The 12016-nt window shown below is 51.4% G+C and overlaps 1 protein-coding gene across 1 annotated transcript; it reads right to left on the reverse strand.

Annotated features, from left to right (window-relative positions):
• Positions 1–237: 237 nt before the first annotated feature.
• On the reverse strand, positions 238–8876 carry ZIC5 (Zic family member 5). Its single transcript, XM_044250036.1, has 2 exons — positions 7391–8876; positions 238–2990 (listed from the first exon to the last, which is right to left on the reverse strand). The coding sequence occupies exons 1-2, from the start codon at positions 8859–8861 to the stop codon at positions 2548–2550; spliced, it is 1914 nt and encodes a 637-aa protein (XP_044105971.1). The 5' UTR covers positions 8862–8876; the 3' UTR covers positions 238–2547.
• Between the last annotated feature and the right edge of the window lie 3140 nt (positions 8877–12016).

Here is a 12016-nt window from a genome sequence, read left to right on the forward strand (position 1 = left end):
TAACCCCTAAGATTTATGCTGGTGTTACATGCAACTTACTCGGCTTAGTCTTCATAAATACACTGTATTTTCTAGATTAGATTGTAAAGTAAACCAAGCTATAAAAATGTTATCGAGCTCAGGAGAACCCACTGTCCTCTGGTTAGCAACCTGTTCTGTTTGTACGAGAATGGCAGAAGCACGCCATTAGGTAAAACATAAACAAGACATAGGAAGAATACCTTTATTAAATTTTTAACTTCATAATCATTCTTGCTTTCTTTCTAGTGGAGGTACACATTTTTAAGTTTTCATTTTCGGTGTATTGGGAACCAATAAATCTGTGGCAGAGCGACCCTAGGCATGGCAAAATACATAAAATACATATTCCTTTGTTTCATAATAAATAAACCTGTAGCATAATAAAGAATAGTGCAAACTACCATTGAAAAAGTTGTATAAATAAAACAACTCATTATAAATCAGGAATATTTTGTTCTAATAAGTTTACGATACATAAATTATCCCCCCGAAGTCCATATCTACTTTGTCTATTTGAAAGAGCTCTGAAAAGTGGGTATATGAAAAGCAAATAAACTTTAAAAATGTAGAATTATTTTATATTCAAGTTTTATGGTCTTTTTCTTTATAAAGGAGGGTCTGCATGTTTCATAGTCACTGTAACAATCTGAAGACAACATTGAAAGGCTTTCAAAGTGACAGCACCATGCACTGTACTAGTAATATAATATATCTATAAACTATATATAATCTCGTCAACACAATGCAAAAAAGACATGCAGGAAGAGTCCTGGTTTTCACATTACGTTGTTCATTCAAGTAAGCTTAAAAATATATTTCCCCATTTTCTTTCCTTTTTTCTTTTTTTTTTTCCTTAAATAAACCGTGGGTCATAAACGACAATCTTTCACCAAAATGTATAATATAATTCTTTGGTGTGCTCTGAACTCTTCCAGGAAAAAACAAAGGATGATGTCTGAAAATAAATTAATTCAACTGTACAAATAATAGTGTTCACACACGTTATTAACAATGACAAGACTGCATCAACCACTCACAGCACACAAAACAAATTTCTACAAACCCTGGGGAGGGGGTGTCTTCAGGGTCTCTGAGGATAAATTAGTGCTCTTTAGTATATTTGTATGATGTTTATGATGGGCTATATTTTGCACGAGATGTGTTGCACGGACTCCAAATAAACTGACTAAGAGTTATTGTCCTAGGTCCTTGACCTTTTTTATCCTTGCTTGACAGCTCTGGCAAAGGTCACACATTCATCAGTGTTTGGTGGTAACTATAAACCTTTTAAAAAATTTTAATATGTACAGCAACTCCCTCCCCTCTTTTAATGTAAATCGTACACTTCACACACTGTCGTTTTCAAATGGGATCCAGCTCCGTGCGCTCGGTGCTCAGGTGGAGGGAAAAAACGCACAAAAATGCAGTTTTGGGCATTGAAAAATAAATACTTTTTAAAAGGTTGATACAACAGTATAAAAGAGGGCTTGGCCTGTTTTAAAAACATCAGCTTTCCCTAAAATAGGCATGTTGCCGACATCACACCTCCTTAGACTTGCCTGTTAATTTTGGCAATCCCCAAACACTTATCCAAGACTTATTTTTTTATTACATGAGAAGTTTGGACCCAATCAAGAGGCAGCATCTGAGATTTCGGATTTAAAAAAAAAGAAAAAAAAAACCCATAGAGAAAAAGGAGAGCACTTGAATTTCTTCTATTTCACAAAACATCACAGTTGCCCAGTTGTCTACTGCAGCAGCGCTTCTCTCCACTTTTGCTGGAACAATCACAGTAGCACAATCAATGGAGACATGTTAAGTCTGCTGCATCTTTTTCTCTTTCCGTCACACAGGCAGGGTACTGGGGAAACAATCCTGTATAAAAATAGTGCGTTAAGAGGAGATCGTAAGAAAAGAGTGGGAATTTCAAATGACAACTATTCGAACTTAAAAGGGTTTTTACAAATAGTTTTGGACACAGGTACAGTCTGAGATCTGTTGGTGATGCAGCAAGTGTGTGGCTTACAATCAAGAGGCCTTTTTAGACTTAGGGCCCAAGGAGGAGGCAGAGAGGCTCCAAAGCAGCCCAGGTTGTGGTGGTAAAGGCATTCTCGAGGCACTGCGGGAAATGCAGAGGGCCTTGTTGCTCTGTGCAGTTCTGACTTCATGCTTTTTCTCGCTCCTTCCAAAGTCTACGGATATTGCATTGGCAGTGTGGATCTCGATTAACCCTTGGTACATCTTGCTCCTAGCCCTGTCCCCCTGCAACGTACAAGTCCGGTTCGATTGTTTTTTTTTTTTTATTTGTTTGTTTTCTAAGAAGAAGAAGACAGAAAAAGCCCAAATATCTTAATTAAATTAATTAAATGTACAAACACCATAGGGTTTCAAACGGAATAAATAGGGCTAATTAGACCCGGTGGCAAGTCTGAGTCAAGGGTTTGTCTCAGGCTCGGCATTGTCTCAGGTTAGGATATGGTCCAAGGACTCCCACTTATGACTTATTATTATTATCACGAGTAAATTCTAACGTATGGTCCGCGCAGCCTCAGAGTTCCCATACATCTCCTCATCTTCAGACTCCGAGGTGCTTCCATTGCTGGAAGGTGTATGAAGGTGGCTGGGGGCTCCGCTGGCCTGGCAAACGTACCACTCATTGAGGTTGGTCACCTGAGGGGACAGAGTGCTAGAGCGACTCCGGGTTGAGTCCAGCACAGGGGACAAGGGGGCACCCACTGGAGTCCCCACTGAGGAGTAACCAAGGGCTCCTGGAGAAGGCGGGGGGGACTTGCAGTGAATCTTCATGTGTTTCCTCAGAGAGCTGGGATGAGTGTAGGACTTGTCACAGCCCCGGATCTTGCAGTAGTAGGGCTTGTCGCTGGTGTGGACGTGGGAATGTTTCTTGCGATCGCTGCTGTTGGCAAACTTCCTGTCACAGCCATCAAATTCACATTTGAAAGGCTTTTCCCCTGCAACAAAACATAGGGAAGGTCAACAGTTGCTTTTCAGAGACCCCTCACTTGAGAGAGAAATCTTGGAGCGGAAATCTGGAGGCATTTTCCCATTCTCTTGAAGGCCAACTCCACAGCCTGGTTTCCATTCCTAATCCCTATGTTCCAGAAGGCAGCAGGGTAAGGATCCTTCAGGGATGGGCCTGGAGGCTCTCCCTGGACCTGGGCTTGTGAGAGGCTGGATGTCAATCCCCGCAGCACCACAGGGCTGGGGGTGGGGAGTAGGGGGGGTGGGCATTGGAGGGGGTAAGGGTAAATGGGTACAGCGAAGTCCAGGAAGCAACACGGAAACCCAACCAGGACCCCAGTACCCAGGTTCTCACTGCCCTCAGGGTCAGTTCCTGCAAAAATACAAGCAGATCCCCTGTCAAGATAAATGCTGATAAAATGATTCTTCCAAAGCCACACCTTGGGGGAAGAATACAAGAAAAAGAGAAGGAAAGTAAGCAAGTCCACGAAATTAAAACTGAAGTGAAGGGGGTGCCATAAAATTATAATAATGGCATTTTGTTTCAGGGCGGCCCCAGGGTTCCCCTGATGGGAAAAGAAATGAAATAAAAAAGCCAAATCCCCTTCTCTTCAGAAACAAAGGCACCTGTGAAACACACAATCCCATCGCTTGATTTTTTATAAGCCTGGCTGCGTAGAGACTAGGCCAACCGCCTCTTCATTCTACCACCTTCCCTCCCAGCTTGCAGGGCAATTAAGAGCCTGAGGAAGGGGATCTTAGCAAACATTAGCAAGGCCCTCAAGGCCCCACCAGAACCAAGCCCACACCTGACGTTCCAGGGAAACAGATGCTGACAGCTTCCTACCTTACTTAACAGTCAGAAAAGGGACTATTTACCAGTCTTTGGCCCATGGCCCCTTGAAACTGCTCTAACCACCTCAGGGACGCCATGCCTTTAAGCACAAGGCCCCTAGTGCAGGAAGTGGAAATCCTCAATAAGACAATGCTTAATGGAAACCCAGCCATATATGCCGGCATTAAAGAGCAAGAAAGGAAGATCGTGAACAGTACGGATTTTCTCTCTCACCTAAGCATCTCCGAACTTGATGTACTCAAGACTGAACAAGCCATCTCAGACACATTGTTCAATAACACTTCAATAATATTGTTTGTTCAATAATATTTACATGATTTTAAAAATAAAGTTGAATTTCTCTACGTTCTAGTAGCTATTCTAATGGCTCACGAGGTCCGGCTTTTTTCTTAGTTTGGGATAATATATATATATTTTTAAAAAAACAAACAACTATTAAAACAGCTGAGTGTATATAAATTTTTGTGAATTTTCTTATACAAATATTTCAGTGCAGTGTGGTTTTCGTTTTCGTTTTGTTTTGATTTCACCAATGCTAACTGCTTTGATGCCAGAGCGTATTAATAGGCCTGGAAGTACTCAGATGGCTGGAATACAACTTATCCCACCTGGAAATACTGTCTAAACATGAAATTAGGTTATTATTCAAACATACGGGTGGCATGGATCTACAGAGGGAAAAACACAACGTAACACAATCATCCCAACCTTCTCAGCAGATGACCTGCAATGCCAACAAAAAAATGTTAAATCACTTTTTATCAAAACATGTTATCTGTCCTGATTTCTGTGTTCTACTTTAAAAACTGAAGATAATATTAACTTAAAGGGGCATAATTTACAAAATTATAATCGGCCTTTTTCAATACGTAGGCCTAAGCGGCTTTATTCATCCTTTGGAAACGGGCAGTGTCCTCTGGAGTTCTCCCGCTTCGGTGCTCCCTGCGTATCCCGGGTCGGGAAGAGAGCGCACCGCTTCCACACCGGCCGCCTCGCACTGCCCACGACACAGAGAAGCAATTAGGCCCAGGGAAGGGAGATGTGGGATGAGGGGCGGGGGAGTGGGAAAGGAGGGATGAAGAAGATCGAGGAAGAAAGCAGGGGAGGGTAGTAAAGGTGAAAGGACCGCCTTTCAGGCGGCCTAAGACGGGCACTGAGCAAATTCTAGCTAACTGGGGAGGGTGAGAGACCCCAGTGTTTACATTTCAGATTCTGACCGAGGGGTCAATCAGAATTTAACCACTTGCAGAATTCGAGAGAGTAAGGGCCAACATGAGCTCCTCTCCTGCCTACCCGTTCCCTGTCCCGGAGGGAGCTCGAGTCCGGCCCGATGGAAGGTTATGAACCGAGCTGGGGGCACGTGGGTCCGGAAATGGGCCTTCGGGAGAGGCCGGGGAATCACTCCCTTTGCTCCGTTTGTTCCGGGATCCCGGATAACCCCCAAACGCGAGAGCGCCGTGGTAGGGATGGGGGGTCCCCGATGGTCCCCCTGCCGCACACAAGGCGCCTGGGCGAGGCGGCCCGTGGACCCGGCGCTGGCATCGCTCCCCGCGGCCCGGGCGGGAACCACGCGGCCCCCGGCAGCCGGGAGGGAACCGCAAACCTGCGCACGCCGTGGAACCAGAAAGCAGCTCGGGCCTGGGCCTCCCAGCACCCGGGATCTCCGCCCCGCCGTGCGCGCGCCCCTCTCCCCAGGGGCCGCCGTCCGAGGGAGCGGGGAGCCGGGCACCCCCCAGTTCCTTGCTCCACGCGCGCGGAAACGGCCCCCGCTCCGGCCGCGGCGAAAGAAAGGACCCCCCCAAACCCGCCTCTCTCCGAGGCCTGCAAAGGCGGGAAGGGCCCCGAGACGCAGGCCGCAGGCTCTGCTCTCGGGGGCCCACGGGGGCTGGGGTTGAGGGCAGCTCCACCTCCTGCGCCCCGCGTGCCCCCTTTAGGGTCCTGGAACCCTGTCCCGGCGGCAAGGGCTGGGCGTAGGGGCAAACAGCTAGCTAAGAGGGTCAGGGACCTTTTCCAAAAGCCTCTAGGTAAGTTTTTCCTTTTGGAAAACTCCTTAGGGCGGACCGATCCCGATTCGAAAAATGGGAATGGGTCGCAGACTTCCTGGGAAGACTTACTCCGGCCCCTCGTCGGTCCACGTGAGGCCTGCCAGGTGCTGGCAGACCGGAGCCCGGCCTAGGCCCCGGCCCCGGGCCACCCCGACCCGGCTCCCCCCGCAGATCCTCGTGGCGCCCCCGATGCCCTCGGCCCCGGCCGCCAGCCGGGCGCTGGGCCCACGCGCGGCGGCTGCTTCCTTGCCGCCCGGCGCCGATAAATCAGCTAAGTAATTACTGAACGTAAACTCCAGTTACTTAAGTGTCCTCCGAGGGGTAATATCGTCTGTCCCTATAAATCCCGACCGCTCGCGCTCATCAGCGCTTCCGCCCAACGCGCTCGTGCGTTCGACGGGGACACACGACCCACAGGAAACATCCACCGGCCCCGCGGCAGCCGTCTTCACGGGCTGGGGGTGGGGGGGCAGGACGGGGGCTGGGATGGGAGGGGACGCCACAGCGCCGGGGGTTTGCCCCCAAGTTCCTCCGCCGGGCCAATGCCCGCAAGAGACTAGCTCTCACCCTGTCCTCCTCCAACTAGAACCTTTTCTGGAAGGACAGAGCGAATTTCTCCAGCATCTTCTAGGGCACGTGTGAGTGTGTGACAGAGCTGTGTGATGCTAGGAGTGTAAGCATGGGTGTATGCGAAGGCGTGTAACTGAGAAAGTGTGCGTGAGGGTGTACGTGGAGGAGGAGTGTGCCAGCATGTGGGTGTCCAGCAACGAGGCAGAGGTGGGTGGTATGAGACACGGGTGTGTGAAGTGGTTTGGGGGCGGTGTGGGGTGTGTGACTGTGGGGGTGGGGGTGGGGGGGCAGGGGCGCATTCCTTTGGCCTTGTGCACCACGCCCCGGAGGGACGGGACCCCTCCCCTCCTGTTAGGGCCGCCTCGAGCTAGGCCTAGAGGCCTCAATACTGGAGTAAATCCCACGTGCCCCCTCGAACGCCCGCTCTCGGGAGCACGGCGACCGCAAGGAGTCCGCCACCGAGTCGGTAGGCGGGAAGAGCTACCGAGGCGGCTCCGGCCCCCCTGCCCCATCGCCCTCCCCAGGTTCCCGGGGCCGGGCGAATAGGGGCTGCCGACCGTCCTGGGCGCCTTCCTGCTCCGACTGCTGCTGCTTCCGATCCGGGGCGGCGGCGGCGGCGGCTGGAGCGCGTTGCCGGTCCCGGCCGAGGGGCTGCGGACGCGCTGGAGACTCCACCGTGTGAGAACCCAGCGCGGGGCCTGTGTGTGCTATCGAATGACTTATTCGTAGAAAAAAAGGGGGGGAGAGAAAAAAAAGAAGTCACATGTCCGGGTTATACGTATGCGAAGAGAAGCAGCAGAAGGAGGGAAAATGAAGGCGAGCAGGAGGAGGAGGAGGAGGAGGAAGAGAAGCAGCGGCGGAAGCGGCGGCGGCACGGGAGGCGGCGGCGGCGGCGACGCGGCCGGGGACAGACACCCACCTGTATGAGTGCGCTTGTGGATCTTGAGGTTCTCGGAGCGCGCGAAGACCTTGCCGCAGCCCGGGAACGGGCAGGGAAAGGGCTTCTCGCCCGTGTGCACGCGGATGTGGTTGATGAGCTTGTATTTGGCCTTGAAGGGCTTGCCCTCGCGCGGACATTCCTCCCAGAAGCAGACGTGGTTGCTTTGCTCGGGGCCGCCCACGTGCTCCACCGTGACGTGGTTCACCAGCTCGTGCATGGTGCCGAAAGTTTTGGAGCAGGGCTTGGCGCCGCCGGCCGGGGGCGGTGGCGGCGGCGGCGGCGGCCCGGCCAGCTCGTCGGGGTCGATCCACTTGCAGATGAGCTCCTGCTTGATTGGCTGCCGCATGTAGCGCAGGAAGGCCCCGGCCGCCCCTGGGAGGTGGGGGTGGTGCTGGTGCGGGTGCTGCGCGGGCGCCGGCGGCGGCGGCGGCGGCGGCGGCGGCGCCGGGGGCGGCGCGTTGTGCTGCAGGTGGGGCCCCGGCCCGGCCGCCGCGGCCGCTGCCGCTGCTGCCAGGTTCAGGTTTAAGTTCACCGCTCCGTAGCCGTGCAGGGCTGCGGCCGCAGCCGCCGCCACCGCCCCGTAGTGCGCGTCCCCGGAGCGCGGCGCGAAGGGCGGCTCGGTGCGGCCGTACAGCTCCGCCGCGGCGGCTGCTGCGGCCGCCGCCAGCCCCAGGCGCATCTGGCCGTTGAGCGGGTGCGTGTGGCCGCCGGGGGCTCCCGGAGCGTCGTGCAGCGCAGGGAAGAGCGCCGGGCCCCCGCCGCCGCTGCCGTCCGGGCCCGCGTAGGTGCCGCTGGCGGAGATGAACATGCCGGCCGAGTGGGGAGGCGGGGCCGAGTGCTGGGGGGAGCCGGTGCCAGACCGCTGCTCCCCTCCAAGCGGGACCCCGTGCATGGCCGCCGCGGGGGCCGTGGCGGAAAGGTCCCTCCGGAGGACGAAGTCCCTGCTGTGGCCTTTGCCGCTGCTGCCGCCGCCGCCACTGTCGGAGGTGGTGTAGCCCGAGAGGGCAGGAGGAGGGGGAGGGGGAGGAGGAGGGGGTGAAGGGGAGGGAGGAAGAGGAGGGGCTGGGGGCGGGGGCGCGGAGGGCTGCGCGCGGCTGCTGCCCCCGCCACCCGGGTAGGTGCTGGCGCCGGGGTGCGCGACCGAGAGTGCGGCGCGGGCGGCGGCCGCCGGCGCCTCGGGCTGTGCCGGGAGCGCCTGGGAGGGAGGGCTGAGGCCGAGCGCGCTCGCCTGAGCCATGTGCTCGGGTCCGAGCGGAGTGATGGCCACGCCGGGGTCAGCGCTCAGGTCCCGAGGGCGGAGGTGCGTGGCTGTGGCGCGGAGGTGGGAGTGGGCGGGCGGGCTGGCCAGCGCCGGGAAGCCTGTCATATTCTGAAGCGGCCTGGCCTGAGCCGTTGCCAAATCCGCTAATCTCAGCGCTGGCGGGTTCCTCTTGCTCAAGGGGGGCTCCATCAGAACCGCACAATCAGACCCATAGACCCTCACTGGGGGGACTTTTTTTTTTCCCTCTGCCCACCTTCAAAAACATGTATATATTAGGCTCTCTTTAACTTCTTTGTCCTGGCCTCCTAACTCTGCTTATTCCTGTTCCCACTCTGTCCTCCAGCGATTGGCAGAGCGAACACCACATTTGAGCTGCACAGTGGGACCGAGATTTTGGAAATGGCACGGGTGGGATTGGAGGGAACAGCGTGATTGGCAGCAGCCCCGGCTGCCGGATTGGCTCCCATTCAGGCCTCCGGCCCAGCAGGGATCCGCCCCCGTGCTCGCAGCCGCCTTCGCTTTCTCTAAGCGCCCCCTCCTCCCCTGCAGCCCTGCGTCCCCGCCTTCCAGGGGATGCCCAAGTTGCACTTGGAGAAAGTTTGCGCTGGGCCTGCGCGCGCAGCGCCCCGCGTTCCCATGACGTGCCTTTCGGAGAGCGTGCGCCGGCACGCGGCCGAAGGGTGCGGCGTGGGTAAGGGCTGGGGACCCCCCCACCCCGGGACAAAAGGCGGGAGGAGGAGAGCCCCCAACTTCAAAAACCCCCGCCTCACCGCACGCAGCGTCTCCTCCAGCATGCAAACACTTTCCACCTCCTCCGTTGGAGGAGCCCTGGGCTGCTCTCTGGAGGAGGAAGGTGAACAGAGTGTACCTGTCGTCGTACTTGTAAAGGGGATGCTAGAAACTTCTTATCTGGGAAGGACACCCACTCTGCCGAGCGCTCCCGTAGGGCGCAGCGACAGGCGACGAGATGAGGAAGGATATTAAAGTCCTGTTGGTTGCAAAACTATTTAAGTGATTTGGCTCCGCGAGACACCAGGTGAAGTCAAAATAAATCTTCCTCGAAAAGGAACCGTTTTACCTCGACTTTTTAGCTCATGCAGCCCTTTTCAACGTGGTTCAAAGGAGTTGGCTCGAAGTGTAATCTCACTGCTCGTCGGTTCTAGATCTGCCACTTCCAATTAGATCTACGGGGGTGGGGGTGGGAGACCATCGGGCAGCGGTTCTAACTTTTGCCTCTCTGAGATCCAGTGGTAGAGCAGGCCAAACGGCATCTCTCCAGAGGGAAGCAGCTAAGTAAACAATGTCCTTTACGCAGAATTTCTTTCCGGCCCAGAAAGCACTCAATATGTGTGCCCAAGTTTCATTGAAAGGACCACAAATTGATATTAATACAGTAAAATGAATATTTTAAAATCAAGCAACACCTTTGCTATTTATTCAGCACTAGACTAACCCTAATAGAGTAGGCGAGTTGTCTTATTGGGAAAAATACATAAACTGGCTTAAAAAAAAAAAAGGCAAGCCCTATCCTTTCCAAAGGATTTGTTATCACACCTCTTTAAAAAGAGAAATAGGTTCCTGCATCACTTTGCAGGGGGAGAGTGGAGAAATATGGCACCTCCAAATTTTAGGGTTGTTGCTGCCCAAAAGTGTCACTTCAGTTCTTGAAAAAAAAAAAAAAAAAGCATCTTAAAATTTTGTGATGTTCCAAGATGTTCAAACATTACAGTCAGGGGTTTTAATTTTTATTTTGTTGCCCTGCATAAAATTATTTGTAAAAAAGTGATAATGACTAAAACATGATTTTTTCCCCCTGCTTTGGGGATACAAAAAAACAAGTTACCAACTTAATTCGTTTCCAGTCCAAGTAAAAATAGACTGCATAAAGCCATCATCTTTATGTTCCTGGGAGATGGTCCTGGGAAGTGGTAAGAAATATTTTCAAAAGAACTGATTTGATAGCCCCACTTGTATCGGTCTGAGCAATGTTCAACAGGGAACTTCCCTGTGAGCCTTGGGAGTGTCATTCCTCTTATAAAACCCACAAGCAAACAAAGAAAATACTACAGTCAAATTTCAAATAGGTTTTTTTCTCTAAGGCTCCATGAAGTTCAAATACGGGCAAATAAGAAAAGCGTGAGTGCAAACACAACGGAAAAAAGATTAATAAACAACAGCGACAAAATCCGCATCTGTATTTGGAGAGGATGAGTTCTTTCACAATTTTCCTCTCAAAGATTTAAAATGTCTCAAGCCAACCAGGCAAAAGTAGTGAGGGCTGCCTTCTCTATGGATGGTTTCTGGGAAAGCATCATATCTGGATTTGTCACCAGTGTCTTCATCCTCTCTAAGAACATTTCAAAGGAGTTTCCCCTTATTTGAATTCCTTGGCAACCATCATCACTACTTCCATAACAGCTTTGCATTCAATCCTGCAGGTTATAAGTAAAAAACAAACCAAATAATGAACGAATAAATAAAGAAGAAAATAAATATAACCCGCCTTTTAATATGGATTGTTGAGCATTTTTATTGTGCAATAAAATGGGTACCTCCACCCCCTTCAAAATAGCTTTTCCTCAAAATTATAACTGCTTTGTTTTATTGAATTGCTGAAATTTAATGGTTTAATGGGTGAAGGCATGAAGGAAAAGGCTGTAAAAATGTGAATAATGGTGCAGCAGAGCCGTGCGGAATCTGGAACCCGCCTCCTTGTACAACTCTTGTTAAACACAGTGTGATATGTATCTGTCATCGATTTAATATGTCTTAATTCAAATACAGCTCCCGGATCAATTTCTTTTTATGGAAGCCTTAAAAAAGAAAAGACTTTCTTAGGAAATAATAGAGATTTGGGTGGCGATTGGAAAGAGGGAGATTTACAAAGTGAGTTTAATGAATATTTGCAAATTTATGGCCAAACCCAGACTCTAAAAAGATAATTGACTCAGGTAAATCGACTTGAGATGCTAATTCTTAAAAGAAAGAACTGGGAGCAAAATTTCAATCAACACCAATAAGGAGCCAATAAACTGCCTGCCAATTAAACCTGAGAATAGGCCTAGCTAGATGGTCACCAGGAAGGCTCGCAGTGGATTTCCGGGATTGCCTTTCTTTATAAAAGAGCTTTTTATTTTGTAGACGCGGTTTTTGTTATTGTGATGACCCGCCTGACCCCAGGTGCGCCGTTTCTTTTTCAAGCCATTTGGGAGCCAAATCAAACCTCCTTAACATCCCGAGTTTCTAAGGACCCAATAACTGTGTCGCACTTCCTAAATAAACACCAGCAATTTCCAGGGCGTTGAAGAAAATAATAATAATGGTTAAAAAAAAAAAAAAAGCAG

Source organism: Neovison vison, chromosome 5 (genome assembly GCF_020171115.1).
Source record: "Neovison vison isolate M4711 chromosome 5, ASM_NN_V1, whole genome shotgun sequence".
NCBI classification, from domain to species: Eukaryota; Metazoa; Chordata; class Mammalia; order Carnivora; family Mustelidae; genus Neogale; species Neogale vison.